Raw genomic sequence first — 19,182 nt, 5'->3', positions numbered from 1 at the left:
AGATTTTGTAATCTTTCTTGCCACAGTTTTTAAGTGCATCACTGCAGTTGTTAAGTTAGCAGCATGAATGTTAAGTGAATCTGGCTTCCCCATTGACTTTGCTCATCAGTTTACAAAAGTTGATCATATGACCCCAGGACACTGCAACCATCATAAATGTTAAGTCAATTGCCAAGTGTCTGAATTTTGATAACATGACCCTGGAGATGCTGTAACAGTCTCAAGTGTGAAAAATGGTCAGTGTCGTTGTAACTTTGAATGGTCATTAAATGAACTGTTGTAAATCGAGGACTACCTGTACAATTAGTCCTTAAGTTGCAACCACAATTGGGCCACAACCACAACTTCCATTGCTAGGCTATCTGGTTGTTAAGAGAGTCACACTCAATTTTACGACTTTTGCTCTGGTCGTTAAGCAAATCACCAGAGTCCTCCATAATTTTTAAAAGTGGGAAGGTTTTCCAAGAACAAAAAATTTAGGAACACTGATCTACCACAAATAGATTTTCATAGGCAAATGTATCCAACAGAATGGTAGAGATGGCGGAGGGGTTAAAATGCAAAGCTGAATATTGTAAATATGTTTTTAATCAGTGTTTTTTTGGGGGGGAGGGAAGGAGTTACTCTAATATTGCATATGTCAAATGCAAATGATTAAGATAAAATGATTTGCCAATACTTTTGAGGGGGGAAATATACCTGTCTGTATGCATTTTATGGACAAATAACAGATCACGCTTGTCTTTGGGCAGGTTCCACTGAAATTAGGACATATACACACCATGCTTTTTGAGACTGATATATATTACGGTATGAATGTAGCCTCTCTGAGGTGTATAGCTGCAAGACAAAAATAAACAAGAGGAAACTGCGCATATTAGTTCTGCTTTTTTGTCATTCTGGCAGACGCTACTACATAAATCTTGTGTGGAAACTTTTCTAAGTGGGAAGCCATTGGTGGCCCAGTTTTCCACTCTCAATTTCAACATCTCATTGATTCTATCTTGAGCCACATCCTTTGATGGTATAAAACAGATAGTTCTAGCACACGGAGGACTTCAACGGTTCTCCTGAATGAAATACTCTCCATCAACTTTTGGGGGCAGTTATTCTAACGTGATTAAACGATTAGCATTTCACAAAGCTCCCTTTATCAAGCAGAAAGCATCCACGGAGGCTTCTTCTTTCAATAGCAATTCCATTACTGGATACACTGTTCGTGTGGTGGAAAGTTATTGCGGAAAATCTCCCTTAACAATTGTTCGTTTCAGTATTATTTCTTCCCTAATGCCGGAAGGGGCTAAATGGCTTTGGCCCCTCTGCAAGCGGTCAAGGGGCACTTTCGGTCGGCATATTCCTCTCCAATTCAGGATTGCCAACCGGCCCTTAACGTTTCGCAGCAGCGCCTCTCTTCCTCTTTTCCCCCCGGTTCTCCAGTTACCACCCCCACCCCCCCACGCCGCTCGCGAACAAGAGGCGGCGTGACTCGGCTGCCACGCCACCCGTCTCTCCGCGCATCCCGCCGCCTCAGCTCCTTCTCCTTCCTCTTCGGGGGAGCAGCAGCATCTGCTGAGTTCCCGCCTCTATCTCCGCCCGGCACCAAGCAAGGCGGAGGGGGAGGGAGGCGGGGGAAAGAGCAGAGAAGCGGCGCCGCAGCCAGGGCAGCCGCAGCCAAAGAAAGGGAGTTTTGTCCTCGCTGCTGGCCTCGGAGCAAAGCAACCATGGCCGCAGTTTGCCTCAGGCCGAAGGCGGGCTGCGAAGCGCGAAAGGCAACTACGGCCGCAGGAGGAGCAAACGCCCAGCAGTGACCAGCCTCCTCCTCTCAAAACGTCCAGGCCGCGCGTCCTCCAGCGTCGCGCGGCGAGAGGCGCACCCCCCCCACACACCCCCCTCCGCTTCGCCTCGCCGTCGCCCCTCTCACTCTCCCCTCGGCAGCGGAGGCGGTTACCACCAGCACCATGTGGGGGAGGCTTCTCTCCGAGATCGGGCAAAACGGGGACTACCGGATAGGTAAGGCGAGGGGAAACGGGCCAACTTGCGCGTGGCGTGGCGCGGCGGGGCACGCGGCGTCAGCTTGGGGGGCGGCAGCTGGTCCCGCTCGGTGCCCGGCAGGCGAGGCGGTGGGGCAAACTGGAGAGAGCGAGAGAGAGCGAGCGCGACTCTGAATTGGGTTTGGGAAGAAGACTCGCCGCTCGCCGGATTCTGGGCTGCGCTCTCTCCTTGCTTGCTCGCCCCGGGTTTGGACGGTGCCCTGCCAGTCTCCCCTCCCGGGTCTGCCTGCTTGGTTCCCGGGTGCGAAAGAGTTCGTTACTAACGCGCGCCGCCGCCGCCGTCGCCATCAGGCTCGGGGCTCTGGAGAAGGAGCGGGGCGAAGGGAGAGTTGCGGAGAGGGGGAAGAAGAGCCGCGTCTAGGCAGCCGGTGGAGGCAACGGCGATCTGCGCGGCCGTGCGGATTGCAACCAGCCCGGGTGGAGAGGAAGGAAGGAAGGAAGGAAGGAAGGAAGGAAGGAAGAAAGGAAGGAAGGAAGGGAGAGAGAGAGGGAGGGAGGGGAGCCCTTGACGCTGTAAAAAGCAATAGTAGAACTAACGCTCGGGGCTCTATTTAGAGCTTTTCTCCACAATCCTCTTTAAATCTGGGATTGGAGAGCAGGGCTTGATTTGAGAAATGACAGCCAGCCAACGCCAAGTCATCGGGCTCCTTCTCAAATTGACCTCTTTTTCCGAAGCTTCCGGAGATGAGTTTGAAGACAAGAGAGGATTTGGCGTTTAAAAAAAAGAATAAATGAAGTATGCTCCACTCTTGGTGCTTAGCTGGCCAGACAGAGAAAGAGAGATGTCCTTGTTTCAGAAAGTAGGGCCAACTTGGGTAGCAGGTAGGACTTTACCTTGAAATCCGGTAGACTGAAACAAAACTCCATCCCTGTTATGGGACTGAGTGAATTACTCCTCAGAATAGGAATAGGAATAGGAATAGGAATAGAATAGAATAGAATAGAATAGAATAGAATAGAATAGAATAGAATAGAATAGAATAGAATAGAATAGAATAGAATAGAATAGAATTCTTTATTGGCTAAGTGTGATTGGACACACAAGGAATTTGTCTTGGTGCATATGCTCTCAGTGTACATAAAAAGAAAAGATACATTTGTCAAGTATCATCAGGTACAACACTTAATGATAGTCATAGGGTACAAATAAGCAATCAGGAAACAATATCAATATAAATTGTAAGGATACAAGCAACAAAATTACAGTCATACAGTCATAAGGAGGTAGTATAGTTATAGCATTTGGACGGGTACCCAGTATGCCCTGCCCGGTTCACACATCAATATCTCAAGTTAGCAAAACAGGCCAGTGATCTGTCTTATTAAACCATCCAAGATAACATTGTGTTGAATATATTGTGCTTTGTTTCCGCTGTCAAACTCTAAGTTGATACTGCTATGGAACAGTTAGATTGCCCTGGTTGAGAACAAGCTGTACTTTGCTGCACAGCTTTTAGGATAAATAAGAGTTATTTGGTCATTCTTTTGATATGAATTACTGTACTGTTCTGTACTTTAGAGCAATAGAATGTGTTGCTTGAAAGGGTCAGCTGTTGTAGAGGAGAATAAGTATCATATCTCATAAAGATGTAATTGTTTACTACCTCCATTTTCTGATATTTTAATTAATAACCAGAGCCCTTTATGCTGAAACAATCAAACTTGTTTTATTGATAAATGTACTAATTTACATTTGGGTTACAAAAGAATCATAATCTTAAAAATGAACTGCAGAATTTGACTGGTTCACTATAAGTTTATATGCAATAATATATTTAAACAACACTTTCCTTGTCAGTTCATTAGTGTAGTGGTACTCCAGTGATCATGTGTCATAGCTGGGACAAAAGTAGTCCAGATGAAAAACATAATAAATTATGAAAAGTTTAATCAAATCTTTAAATTTACTATAAATGATAAAAATAATCACAGAATGCCTAAAAACATATTTTGGTAAACATTGGAAAAAGTGAACCTTTGCCTCTGTCATGGCGGAACTCAATATCTTTGACAGAGTGATTGGTGGCACTTATACAAAAAGTTGAAAACAACTGCATTAGAATATATTGTTGTACCTATTTTATCCTTTGGATCAATCTCATTGTGATTTTCTATATCATGAAATGGCTGGGTACAAATGCTTCCTTATGTTCTGGATATTATCTCATTCTAAAGTGAAAAATAAGTTTTTTAGAATTCATTATAATTTCTCTGCACTATGCAAGCCTCCCAAAGGCAATCTGATTCATCTACTTGCAGAATTTTATTCAGTTGACCTTTACCCTTTACTGTACTATTGGATGGACTCTGAAGATTTATCTATTCACCTTCCCTTTAATTGAATTAGGAATTATTTCTGTATATGATACATCTGATATAATTTTTATTTGATTTCTTAAAGCTGTTTAAATCTATTATTGTGGTTTTAATATTCTTACAAGTTTGAAAAAGTTTACTTAGAGACCCAGCTCATGATTTAAAAAAAAACAGAGGTAAATAAATAATTTGTCAGGCATATTTAATTTTACATTACTGATTTCTTGCAGTTTATGTTGCTTAATATTATATTTATATATATATAAGGAAAAATTACACCTTAAAGGAAAGCTGTTTTGCATTTTAGAAATATTGGATCCAAATAAATGAATTGAAAATAGAAAACCAAAGCCAGAACATATAGCATAAAAACATGGGACTATAGCATCTATGATCTGGACGCTATCAACTTTCTATATTCCAAATCTAGTCATGTCTGACAATTGGCAACTAAGAGTTATACAGTACTATGTCATATTTTAATATTTTAGTGATATTCAATTTTATAAACTTTTAATGAGATATAGGAAATGAAAGATTAGATCAAGTATCATAGTTTTTATTCATCAACCATCTAAGTGGTGACAATAAAAGTTTTAAGTGCAATTAGTAGATCTTTCTATGAAAATAATGTTGAGGTACAGAGGTTTATGAAAAATGCAGTGTTACAAAAATGCACATCCTCTCTTTATTATATTTAAGTATTGTTTGCCTGTTTTATTTTGTTTAGAAAATACTGAAATGAGAAATAAAGTGGATTGACTGAAGTTAATGATAGTGGAAAATTAACAGGAAGTGATGTTTTTAATTGTAAAAGCTAAAAATTCAGTGTGATGTTTGCTAAAATATATTTACAATTTTAATTGCTGAGATATAAAAGAGACTACTTGCTGAGTCTATCATTACTGACTGGTATTACTCTTTGATTGGTGCAAATTACTGTTTGTTATAATGCTTCAACCAATCAGATTAGTTTAACTATGATGGTATAAAGATGAACTTTTTTACATTATTCTGTGATTCAGAAATATTTGTGAGTACCAGAGACAGTAAAAATTATGTAAAGAAAAATGTTACATGTTATTATTAATTGATTTTATTATGGCTGCTCACTCCAAAAATCTGTTAAAGTGTTGACCATACCTAATCAGAAATATCAAGCCTAACTTATTCCAATTTATTTTATTTGTAGATTGCTTAATAAGTAGTCTTGATTCTACAAATGGTGATCTGTCCAAACACAGATTCTATTTGCAGGCTGTTATTAGTTAAAATAAAAATATTTATGAAGTGCTGTCTTCTCCCTGAGCACAGTATATGAATCCACTGATAAGCTAGGCAGAGGTATATATTATCCAAATATTTTAAAAAGTCATGAAATATAGTAGCATGCACTTTTTTGAATTTCTCCTTTGGCTGAGTTTTTAATTGGGATGCCTCATTGTTTCTGAAGAAAATTTCTGAACTTTTATGAAAGAGATAGTACCATAGCTGTGAAGATAAGACTGGTTGATAATTTGGTACTTGTGAGCCTAAATACATGTACTCAGTTTTTATTTCATTATATTTTACATCTCACTGTTCAGAGATGTGACCATCCTCCGAGAAGCAATATGAATTAGCTGTGTGAAGCATTACATAATTCACTCCAGATGATTTTTTTTCACATGATAAATGTAGTGTTGAACAAGATTCCCAGATCTCTTTTCAAGATGAAATTGCTTCTTGTTCTTGTTGTTTTTCTAGCATTTGAAAATTTTAGAATATATTCTTTTTACCCAACTAAACATGCAGGGCTGATATAGTAGTGTGAGGTGCGTGACTATCAAATTACGTATGACATCAGTAGCCATGAATGACACAACTGCGCTCTGCTTGGGCTATTTTAAAAATCCTTAATTATTTCTTTTCTCTAGAAGCCAAAGACTCTGTGCTATTTGAGTGCAGAGAAGCAATACAGCAGATAAGATGTTGTTTATAAATAACATGATTGTTTTTAATGAGGGTGCTATTTCTGCTTTTGATGGGCCATATATCAATTTAATTATTTTGATTAATATTATAGTCCCAATAGAGATTGAAAATAGTTTTCAGGAAAGCATGCTTTTTTGAGAATGGTCTGACTTCATTTAGTGGAAAACTACTATATGTTTATTTGCATATGTATTATTCCATATAAATGTCAGGGAAACAAACAACGAAAGAAACAAAAGGTTCCAGGTCTGACAATAATGTGGCTTAATGGCATTTTTAAAAATATGAATACTACAATGTTTTTAATCTGAAGTAATTTTTACAAAGCCTTCAACTTGAATGAGAAAAACATGACAATCTATGTAAAAGCTTGCTGCATCATTTAAGCAAAGAATAGAAAATAATGAATACATATATCTGTGGGAGGGAAATGTATATTTGTTTAAAATATTTCAGCTGGTCTTTGTACAAAAATTACTTCCAATAATATAGTAGTGTTGATTTTTGATGGATTATATGTATTGTTTTTTTATTGTTGTTGATTATTAATTATTGTATCTACGCATTATCCCTAACTTGATCCATCAGCTCTTCAAATGAATCACTTGCCACTTAACTGAGTCCATTCGCTTTGCCTTTAGTTGTCCTCTTTTTCTCTTTCCTTCCAGCTTTCTGAGCACCAGTGCCATTTTTAGAGAACTAGGTTCAAAATATACTTTGTGCCTCAAGTGAGAAACGTCACAGTGAAATTATTTTTTGTCATCTTTCTTAGCTTTCATAATACAGGGTTGTGTTTTTTTTGCTGAGATTATTAATTTGCTATTCATTCCTGTAGTGAAAGCCAATCCACATTTTTATCATCCAAGTAATGATATATTTGAGTTAATGACTCTTTATAAAAGGCAATATATGTGATTGATTTTAAAAGGCTTTTATTTGAAGGAAAAAATAGATATAAAACACTTCAGTAATCTTCCTTTGAGTCAATCTGCCATAATACATGAGATGATTGGGATGAGGAACATGCCTTTTTTTCAAACATGAGGAGTGCTATGAGTTATAAGTACAGCTGCTAGCCCCCAGTAGATATCCTTGACACAAAATTTCCCAGAAATATTATCATTTTTATCAATCACTGTTTCCTACTGAAATAATAAATTGAATCTGTTCCTTAATAGTATCTAATAATTGCTGCTTCTTGAACAATAACATTTCTTAGCAACAGGTAATTTGTAATGAAAGTGATAACCTCACTGACAATGTCATAATGTAAATTTCAATAGTAGGGTGAGTTCACAATCTGTTATGAGCTTTGTGGGGTTTTGTGGATTGGATGACTGTATTTATAACATAAAACTGCTGAATATGTACTTTATAGATGAAGATACCTGGATAGTATAACTAGAGCCCTCTTTGTTTTATGGGGGTGGAATGGATGCGGGGAATGAGGATATGATGCAGATACGAATGCAGTAGTGATGCTGGCTTGTAAGAATGTTGGTGTGTCCTTGTAAGAACAGAAATTGATAGTGAGTTTTTAATTCTTTATAGTAGCACTATTATTGGTAGAGTGTTCAGTATTAGGTTTAGATTACAGTGCAGCAGAGATGCAGACAAAATATGTCTAGTTTTGAACCTAGTTTAGCAGAAACAAAATCTGGAATGCTGGTGTAGAATTGCATAATTTACAAACAAAGAAGAAAATAAATCTCAAAATAGACAATCTAACACGGAACATGATGTTTTAAGAACTTACCAGAAAGGAGGGAATAAGAAATCAGCTCATATTTAACCATTGTTAATGTTCAGTTACGACCTTCATTACTTTCTCTCATTTACTTTCCATAAGACAGGAAGTTGAATATCCAAGGTCAAAATTTTTCCGCCACTTAAATGCAAGAATTATGTAAAATAGAGATTATAAATATATTTTATAAAAATATTATAAAATAAAATCAGTACTGTTATGAATCAGTAATGAATAAATTTATTATGCAATACGGAGTAACAAAGACATGTCACTGTCATGATTATGGTCCTGGAATCTAATACTGGCTCCAAATCGTATCAGATTGGACATGATTTAACAAGCTCATTTATTAAATACGACCTATACAATTTGAAATGCTTCCCCTTTGTATCACTTCTGTATATGCTAGCAATCCAGTTTAAAAAGAAAAGAAATATCTCTAATTGCTTGGGAATCCATTTATTTATTGTATAGGGGAGCAGATGTCTCATACCCATTGTTGAAGAAAACCCATTTGTTACTAATAGTCTATAATAGGAGGAAAGCTGCTTCTGCACTTGTCTCCAGTGTCAACTGTTCTGTCTTCCACATAACTTTAGAATCCTATCTTTGGTTTGTAACCTGAGGTTCAGGAGTCAAACATGTAAGCATACGAGCTTATATTTTAATTCCAGTGGTGTCCTTTACTACAAACCAGCCTCATAAAAATTTCAATAGCACTTTCGTTACTTCACTTTTATCAAAGGCTAATATTCTGTGTTCAACCACTTCCTATTTTTTTTTCCCGTTAACATTTTCTTCTTGAGCAGAGTAAGTTAAATTCAGAGATTTCCTTCTACATAATTGTATGTAGGCTTTAATACATTTTATTTTCACAAACTGTCTTGCCAGCTTGTTTAAGGAGGATTGATTTGTAGTTTTAAAATCAACTGTAATAACAGTGAAAACTATATTTCAGATTTCATTGAATTGTTAAGAAATTATAGAATTTGTTGATTCTTGGAAGTGGATTATCACTGACTTGGCGACCAGTAAAACCTTTGGATCAAATAGTACAGAATTAGAGCTAGCTACCAAATGCTCATATTGACCATACTAAGTCTACAACAACTTTTAGCTCCACATGAGATGGGGACTGAAAGAAATTCAGAAAAAGATCTGAAACAACTATAGCTTATTTTAAGTGATTTTCATATCCTGATTGATTTATCCTGCTTCTTTTAATGATAATGAAAATAGTCTCTGAGCTCCCCTTTTTTAGAATTTTGCAGTGTATTTTGCAGACAAACACATCAGTGGAAAATACTTTTCAAAAGCGTGGCTCAACTAGAAAAAACATACAAAGAGTACAATTGGAGAGAAAATTTTTACGACAATAGATACACATTTTCATGTTAAATGACTCTCTAAATTGATTAGAAATGGCTGAAAAGAAAAGTGAAATATAAATGAAATAGAATACACCCACACACACCCACACACCCACACCATGTCCTTACATGCTGTAGCTTATGAAGGATATACACTTTGTGTTTAATTTCTCTTACACTAATTTTTCCCCTAGTTTGAGGACTCAGTAATTTTTTGCTAACTGTGCTGCTAGACCTGATTTGACTTTTCCATTTAAAAGTCAAGCTAAGGCAAACACAATTGATTAGTTTTTGTGAATAATAGTTTTGTTATTCATGTAACTCTTTGATTGAATGTTGCAAAATTTCTTTTTTTAATGGTAATGTTTTATGCCAATAGAAAAAGTATTTAAGTTTGCACCAAAAAAAGAGATCATCACATTTTTAATGTTATTTTTGTTTCAGAACCCTGGAGCATAGGGTTCAATTCCCTGTTAAGTCTATGGCTGAGCATGGTGGCCCTAAGAGAATCACTATCTTGCAGCTTCAGGTTCCTAGTTGTAAAATGGGAGTAATAGTGACTGTTCTTCAAAAGGTATCAGAAGACTGTAATACTGAAGGTATTTGAATTTGTTTTCTGTTTTAAGCTAAGGTAGATTATATGTAGTATAATAAAAAGACATACTTCACGTACCAGTGATAATAACACTCTTCCTCATCCTAGCATTCTTATAATGTACAGATGTGCAGTTCCTTTTACACTCAGAACCATGGCGATTGGGTAGGTAATATGGATTACATTTTCTGTATCTACAAAGAGTTTTTGTTAGTACTCCTTTTTTGTTCTGAATTAATGTTTTTCAAATTTAAATTGCAGAACATCAATCTTTTTTTTTTTTTTTTGTGGAACACACATGACTGCTTCTTTAAAAAAAAATTGAAGTAAAATCATAAATTATACAACATAACATTTCCACTTTCATGAAAATGAAGTCGAAAGAACAAATAGTAACATTTTTAGTATTTTTGAAGGTGCCCATGAAACAATACCAAATTGTTTAGGGAATACTGATATTCTTTGGGACACAATTTAAGAAATACTGGATTATCAATCATAAGGTGGTTTCTTATAAAGTCATTACATTTAAACTATTTTCATTTTAATTTATAGTTATATACATTTAAAACAGATTGTATGGATGATTTTGTCATAAAATATCAGTTAAGTAAGAATTAAATCTAGAGAGATCCGGCCATGAATGGTGTGAATGGGTTTTAATTGTTTTTAATGGTTTAACTTTTAATGTTTTATATATGGTTTTTAAATGCATTGTAAGCCACCTTGAGTCTTCGGAGAAAGGCGGCATACAAGTTGAACAAACAAACAAATAAATAAATAAATAAGAAAGCTTCATTTATTTTTTGCTTGATAGCTGTGGACATTTCAAAGGGAAGTGAAGGGATCCAACCACCTGTCATTTTAACATATCTAGGGCTCTTATGGGATAGGAACCAGAAACAATCTGGGAAGCAAAAGAAAATGCTTGAGTTCAGTCTTTGCTTTCTATCGTATTCCAATCTTTTTTTAAAGTTAGAATAAGAAGGAAAAGGAACCTAGCAGGTACTACAGGAGATATCCATTGATATGCTTATAAAATACGTGACAGAATATAGATGCAAGCACGGGTGGACTTCAGATCCTTTAGTACCAGGTTCACTGCCCCGTTGCTGGATGGGCGTGGCCATGGTGAGCGTGGCCTAGTTGGCTGCCTGCACCACAGCCGGGGGGGGCATTTTTTACCCTCCCCAGGCTCTGGATGCTTCTCTCGAGCCTCCTGGAGAGCGAAAACAGCTTCTCCCGGGCTCCAGAAGCCCTCCGGAGGCCAAAAACAGACCTGTTTCCGGAATCTCCGATAGGCCTGTTTTTTGGCCTCACAGACCCTCCACGCGGCCCCTGCACTTACCTAAAATGATGAATGGACCATGTGGAGACTCCTGGGAGGGGTGGGGTACGGTGGGAGGGGTGGGGTGGGCATGGGCGTGGCCAGCCAGGGGTGGCATTTGGGGGTTCTCCAAATGCCGGCGATCCTTGGCTAGAGGATCACCCGAACCCTGCCTAACCCTTGGATGTAAGAAAGACTTTATAGTTGTTTTTCTAAGAACAAGTCTTTATTTCTTGTATGTTATTTAAGGCTAGTTTATTGGAAAAGTTTGGAAGAGCCATTGTAACTGAAATAGTTTCAGTGTTGTATTATTGTGAACTTGAAATTAAATATTGAGGAAATTGTTAGAAAGATGAACTGAAATTTTACAACTTTTTTCTTTGTTCCCAAGGCTATGAGTTTTAAATCAATACATGCATAAGTGAAAATTGGATGTGCATATCAGATGGACCTATAGAGTGGTTTGAATTTGAAGGCAAAATAGTGCTTGTCAGCAACTCTTTAAATCGAAGAGGCATTTTTCTGAAACTTCATTGTAGCTGAAAATAAAAATCTTAGCAAGATACATTCATTTCCCAAAAGAATGATGGAAAGTGTGAGTAAGAAAAGGTGATGTGGAAGTTGTTTGAAATAAAATAAAATATTTAGATTACAAAGTGCTGCAGATGTGTGTGGCATTAGGCTAATGAGAACTATGAAAAAGTAAGGGCAGGGCAAAAGTTGCTTTCTGCAATGAAGTTGAAAAAGCTATTGGTAGGAAAAAATACACATTTAAGAGAATTGTTGCTCAAAAATCAAGGATGACAAAAAGTTATTGTATTTTATATACAAACACATGCACATACATGCACACATAGACATACCGTATTTTTCGGACTATAAGACGCACCGGAGTATAAGACGCACCTACCTTTTTTGTTTTGTTTTTTTTATAAAAAGTTTTTTATTTTTTAGACAAACACGCATAAAAACATACAATGTATTTTCTTTCAACAGAGTATTTGAGCCAGTTCACAAATTTAAACAGTGTTTAGTCATTTTAATTAAATTTACAATTTCTATATTTCCTTTTTGCCATATTTATTCCTCATCTATTTTTTAAAAAACCAATATTACTCTTCATCCTCATCTCTAATCTTAATCAAATTCAATTTTTCCCTTCTATTCTATATTATACCCCTTCCCATTGTCATCTATTTTTATATCCATCCTCACATTGGTTAATTATGTAATATTACAAATTCAACATTTTAATATAAATCAATTAGTTATATAACTACCTTTTTTGTATATTAATCAATATGAACATGAATATTCCAATTATTTCCATGCAATCCAATTTCTTACAAATCAATTAATTATATTTACCAATAATAATAAACCAAATAATTTCCCCCATATATTCCTCCAAACCACAACTTAACCATTTCTGCTTTCAACACAATATACAATTAATAGTATCTCAATTATTACAATTCCCTAGTTAAATAGAGCTTTCCCCTCATGTTACTCATTTTCACATCTTAAACTCTCCCAATAACCCAAATAGTTTTGCCCATATAATCCTCCAAATGACAACTTAAATCATTTCTACTTTCATCACAATATATAATTAAAAATATTTCAATCGTTACAATTTACCTAATTAAATTTAAAAATGTTCTAGCTGTTATCCAAGCTACAACTTAATTCTTTTTACTTTCACCACCATATACCATTAAAAGTATTTCAATTCTTACAGTTTATACTTATTCATATTTCTAAAAAAAGGAAAAAAAGAAAAACTTATTACTGTCTAGATTTCAAAAATACAAAGACAAATATTCATTTCATTTTTACAATCATGATTTCCCATTTATTTCTTACTACTATTCATATTTCAATTCTAAATATGTATAACATCTTTCTCTTTCATTTCTTTTTCTTTTTCTCTCTTCCCATTTTTATTTTTGCCTTTTTCTTTCTTTTTTTCTTTTGTGTTTTAAAATCTTGAACTCTCCTCTTTTGCCCTAAATTTCCCATTGTTTTCACCTACCTTTTTTGGTGAGGAAAAGAAGAAAAAGAAATCTCCCTCTGCCTCTGAGCAATTTTGCCTGGTTGCAGTAAACAGCCTGCTTTATTTTCATTTTCAGCATAGCTTGATTAGCACAAGGAAAAAAAAATCTGCTCCAGCAATTTACCTCTTTGTAGCAAGCAGCAGAGCCCTGCACAAAACAGCTGAGAGCAAATCAGCTGAGAGTCCGGAATCAACTTGTGCTAATTAGGATGTGCTGAAGCTGAAAGGAGCTGTTTTTTCTTGCTGTTTGCTTGCAAGGAGGTAACTGCTGTGAGGCAGAGGCCAAAGGGTGGGGACCAGTGGGTAGGCGGGGCTACATTCCGTGTATAAGACACACCTAAATTTTCACCCCCTTTTAGGGGGGAAAAAGGTGTGTCTTATACTCTGAAAAATATGGTACATAGAAGGATAGATTTGAATAATGTCAAAGGACAAAATATTTTAAGATTAACGAAAGCAGAGAATATGTAGAGCAATTGTAATAGGAGAAACATTTCTTTTGGAAATAGGTGAAGAGAGTTTAGCAAAGAGCCTCCAGTAAAGCGAGTGGAATTAAAAATGAAAGTGATAGAATATGGTAATTTGGGAGGAAACTTCATCAAGAGAATGCAGGAAAGTGTATCTTAGAGTTTTGTGTGGGAGTGATGGAGATATCTTGAAGAGTCAGATTGAAATGAATACAATGAATGTTAACATCTATGAAAAGAGATGGAAAGGAAGACATAAATGCTGTGAAAATGTTGAGAAAGTTGCAGTATAAGGACTGTAATTGGCGAAAACGTTAAAATATGGATGTGACTTATGAACTCATATGTGATTTATTTAATACATGTGAAGTCTGCAACTGTGCCTAATTAGAAAAATCTGTTAATTATACCTCTATTACAAAGAAAAAATACAAGTAGTGAATGCAAAAACTATATTGGGGAATTAGTTTGTTAGTTATGCCCGGGAAGATGTTTGCCACAATTCTTACATGATGGTTACATGAGGCAACAACATTTGGGAAGCTCAGAATGATTTTATCCCATGCAGAATATGCATTGGTCAGAAGAGGTTGTAGAAAAAATGGTTTTAAAAGTTAAAAAAAAAAAGTTGGCCACGGCCACCCAGTAACATTACCCCACACCACCAAGCCACGTCCACAGAACCGGTAGTAACAAATTTTACATTTCACCACTGTTTCTACCTATCCCAATGTTATTGCTGGTGGTCTGCAAAATCAAATAAATGAGAGCCCATGATAATAACATTATAATATCCATGGGGACCATAGTTCTCCAGTTTGAAAGCGATGCGCCAGGAGTTTCTTTTGCACAGGTTGAGGTTCCTGTACATATCATACGATACCTGAGCCTGGATTGCCTCCAAGTCTACACGTGGAAATACCGTAGTGGATGGTATCATCAGTAAGAGCTAATCTATGTGTTTTGTATAGATAAGATAGTTTTATGAATGGATTCCTTCTTTGCATTTCCAGAGATCACAAGAAATCATTCTATCTAAAACTGTCCCAAACTTGAGATTGTTATTTGGAACAAGCTGGTCATACCCTGTTTTCCTAAAATTAAGTTATACTTCAGATCTGATAACCAACCAGCCTATTTAGCTACTGGTGGATAAAGCAATCTGTTGCATTGGTACAAATCTCTAAACAAATCCATCTACTCAATATGGGAATCTGCTATAGAACTGTCTAGGAATGGTAATTCCATCTATAAACGTTAACACTGCACTACGTGATCCAGTCCTTCCACATACATTACTACCTGCATTCAATCGCTGTGCTGCAGAGAGTGCTGTATCAGATTCTTAAACCTGTCAGAAGAGGTTAAATCAGTGAAACTGCTAAAATATACCGATATTTACTTTATTGACTTGATGCCTGAGAACAAAGTGAATTAGTATGATGAAGCCGCCTAGTCTGTGGTCCATTTAACAGAAGGGGAGATAGTTCTTTATTAAGTTAAAGAAGAAAACATAGGCCTATGCCTTGGACTTTGTGATGATATGAAATTTGTAATGCTTTATTCAGTAAAGAATATACTGTTCACCCACAAACATGGCTGAAAGGGGGGTTTCCTTCCTAAAAATTTTTTTTTATCTTGGTCCTGCATTTTCATCAGAAGAAGAAATCAACGCTATAGTGTCAGGTTTCTGGTCTAGTGACAAGAAAGATACAGGTAGTCCTCTTTTAATGATGGTATTTGGGACCAGCAACTGTATGGTATTTGTAAAGTACAATTCATGTGATTGCGCTGACTTATGGCAGCAGTTCTGGGGGGTGCTGTCGTTAAGTGAATACTCAGCAGTCTTTAAACGTGATGTCATATGATCGTATTTCCATCCTCCTTTGACTGCTTGTTACAAGCTAGCAGTGAAGGTTACGAATGGTGATTGCTGGACACTGCAACTATCCTACTTGGGAGTTAGTTGCCAGGTGCCAGAATTGTGATCTCATCACCATGAAGATGTTGCAACAACCAAGACTACAAGGTTCGCATGCAGCAGTGTCAGCAGGACCACATGTTTATGCTTAAACAAGGACTGCCAAAACTTTGTAATAATTACTAGTGGTTGATACTGGCCAAATAAATCTGACAGAATTCTTAAATTTGCTAAGAGAGAGATTGCTCATGCCAATGTTTACCTTTATTTTTCTCCCCAAGCTAGATATTTCTTTTTTTTTTAATAAAGTTTTTTTTATTTTTTAAGACAAACATTTAGTACACCGTTCATTTCTTCCATGTGGCACTTCGATGTTATCTTCAAAAATTTCTTCTCTTCTCTATCTCTTCCATCTTCAATCTCACCAAGTCCATTACAAAGGTTTTCCATTAGTTTAATATTCTAATTACAACAATTATTTTTTCCTCAATCTCTTTTAAAACTTATTTATATCTCTTTTCTAACCAATAGTAAAATTTATTCCATATCTTAAAATATTCTGAATCTTCTCTTTCCTTTATCATCATAGTTAATCTATTCATTTCTGCACAATCTACTTTTTTTTAAATTACTTCTCCCTCCAATGGTATATTCTCTGCTTTCCAATTTTGTGCATAAACAATCCTTGCTGCTGTTATTACATGTATAATCAAATACACATTATTTTTACTAATTTTCTCTGGTAAGATACCCAATAGAAATAGTTCTGGTTTTAAGTCTATGCATTGTTGTATCATTTCTTCCACCCATAACTTAATTTTATTCCAGTAGCTTTTTGCTTCAGGGCATGTCCACCACATGTGGTAATATGAACCTGGTAACTGGTGGCATTTCCAACATTTAGCTGATTTATCTTTAAACATTTTTGCCAGTTTCTCAGGGGGTATATGCCATCTATAAAACATTTTGTATTGATTTTCCTTGTATGCAGTGGACATTGTTAATTTATAATTTCTTTCCCATAATTGTTGTCATTTATCCAATTCGATTGAATATCCAAATTTTTTTGCCCAGGCTATCATTGTTTCTTTTACCGTATTTTCCAGCGTATAAGATGACTGGGCGTATAAGATGACCCCCGACTTTTCCTGTTAAAATATAGGGTTTGGGCTATACTCGCCGTATAAGACTACTCCTCTTCCAACTCACACCAAATAAAAATTAAATTAAATAAATAAATAAAATAAAATTAATAAAAATACACACACACAACACAACACAACTGGCTCACCCACAATGTAAAAGCAGCTGTGCTAGACCCAAAATGGCCCCTGCAACAAGGAGGAACCTCACACAGCCACAAAAAGTCCCAAAAACCAACTTTCACACTTTACACACACAAAATTCCACATACAGCTTTGTGAGATTGTGAGTGTTTGTGTAGTTAGAGTGAAACACTACAGAAACACACAAAATCTCAGAAAGCTGCACAAATATTATTTTATTTTATTTTTATTTTTATATAAAAGCAGCTAAATTTAAAACTTCCTAAACTTTAAATGGCTAGGTCTAAAAAAAGAACAACTAAAAAGAACCCCAATTAACTATTTTTTTTTAAAGCTCCCAAAGGGAGCTTACCCAATAGAACAGGGGTCTCCAACCTTGGCAACTTTAAGACTTGTAGACTTCAACTCCCTGCCTGCTTGATTGCAGGCAGGGAGATTCAGTTGCTTGCTGATGCAATCGATTGCAGGCAAGCGAAGCAAGGCAAGTGTTGCAACTAGCAGCTAAAGTAAGCAAGGTGGAGGGGGGGATTTTTGCTACCGATTAGCAGTCAGTCAGAGCCATTTAAAAGAAAAAACTTTTTTAAATGACTCTGGCGATCCAAGCTGAGTTGCCTGATTAGCAGGCAACTCAGCTGGGATGGTCAGAGCTTGGCTCGTCAGAGCCTTTCGGGCTGGTCTACCTGGTTACAGAAGAACGACACCCGGCATATAAGACGACCTCCGACTTTTGAGAAGATTTTCATGTGTTAGAAAGCCGTCTTATACACCGGAAAATACGGTACTTGTTCTTCCTCTAGTTCTATATTTAATTAAAAAATTATAACATTTTAAAATTAATTTATCCTCTGTTCCCATGACTATCTTATCCAGCCCAGTCTTCTCTGAGTAAAAACCCTGTAGTTTAACATCTTTTTCATATCTGCCAATCTAGATATTTCTGTGAGTTTGAAGGTTCATGTAATTTGATATGCAAGTAAATAATGGGGCATATGCAAGATCATCTTTAATAAAGGGAAAACTGTCTCTGGGTTTATCATAATTGGATAACATAATGATAAGACAAGGAATCCTAGCAACTGAGAGGTTACATCACTTATAACTTGCTTCTATTCTAACAATATAACTTTATTCTTTGAAGTGTCCTTTGTAGTGGGATCTTCTTTCCACTAATACTACAAATCTGATTTTTGCTGTAAATGAACTATTAGATATAGTAATTGTCTGGATTTGAATTGCATTTCCATGAACGGAATTCATGTCATCAGAAATAAGGCCTTGTGGGGGAACACTTAAACTACCCCCATCTCTGTTTTTATGTCTATAACAGCAATAGTCTTACTCTTATAGAATGTGTATAAACCTACTCTCTGTCACTTAAGTTTATTTCATTATAAAAGTAATGGGTTACATGAAGAAGATGTATACATTTAGCTCTAATGTCAGTTTAATAACCTACTATATCATGTGTACATTACTACACAGTGTAATGGCTGCTGGAAAATGGCTTCTTCCTGTTCTACTCTTTAATAATACATAAAAGGTTAGGTGACATGCATTTGTCCTGGTCTTGCTGTTTTACTGTGAATTGGCAGTAATGTGATGCAGAAATAATAATAAAGCAGCAGTTCTCTTTCTCTCCCCCCCCCTGAAATAAGTTACCTTATTTCATCCTCTTTCTGCCTTTTGTAACCCAAATGCATGTTTCCCTTGAACCTCGCAGATAATGTCTAAGCCCAGGTAAAATAGTTACAAGAATTTCCCCCTGCAATAATCAAAATTTTGAGTGGCTGATAATCAAATAATAAAAAACTGGGCTGAAGAGTGCAGGAAGATGGAGAGGTGAGCTGTCATAGCAAGAATGAACTAATGAATTATTTTTATGAGCTAAAGTAGAAATAAGAAACATCTGTAGCTCAGATTTCTGTTTCTGTAATAAACCAATGGATTGGTGAGAATAAAGTAAGAGGAAAAAAAGAGAAGAAATCAACTAATAGTGCTACAGAATTCTACTCTGAAACTGCACATTATTTTAATAAGAAAAGTGATTCTGGAAAGAATCTTAGGGAAAT

The 19,182-nt window shown here is 36.1% G+C and overlaps 1 protein-coding gene across 8 annotated transcripts in view; it reads left to right on the top strand.

The window, feature by feature from the left end:
- Positions 1-1,096: 1,096 nt before the first annotated feature.
- The window catches only part of CEP85L (centrosomal protein 85L), a 104,696-nt gene continuing 86,610 nt past the window's right edge, over positions 1,097-19,182 (top strand). Inside the window, exons 1-4 of one of the 8 annotated variants that reach the window (XM_087882702.1) lie at positions 7,716-7,870; positions 9,906-10,060; positions 11,775-11,978; positions 18,834-18,952. Coding sequence is in view for 2 of the 8 variants with exons in the window: in XM_034418688.3 (XP_034274579.2) it covers positions 9,943-10,060 (118 nt within the window). In the remaining 6 variants the exon portion in view is untranslated. Of the gene's footprint in view, positions 2,011-7,619; positions 7,871-9,905; positions 10,061-11,774; positions 11,979-18,833; positions 18,953-19,182 lie in introns of those variants that run through there. The other 7 variants (XM_087882699.1, XM_087882698.1, XM_087882703.1 and 4 more) reach the window with 7 other exon arrangements.

This window comes from Pantherophis guttatus, chromosome 1, assembly GCF_059756535.1.
Source record: "Pantherophis guttatus breed Tessera chromosome 1, ASM5975653v1, whole genome shotgun sequence".
NCBI lineage: Eukaryota > Metazoa > Chordata > Lepidosauria > Squamata > Colubridae > Pantherophis > Pantherophis guttatus.
Note: the sequence above shows the minus strand (reverse complement) of the source record. Positions and strands in the feature narration are given on the sequence as shown.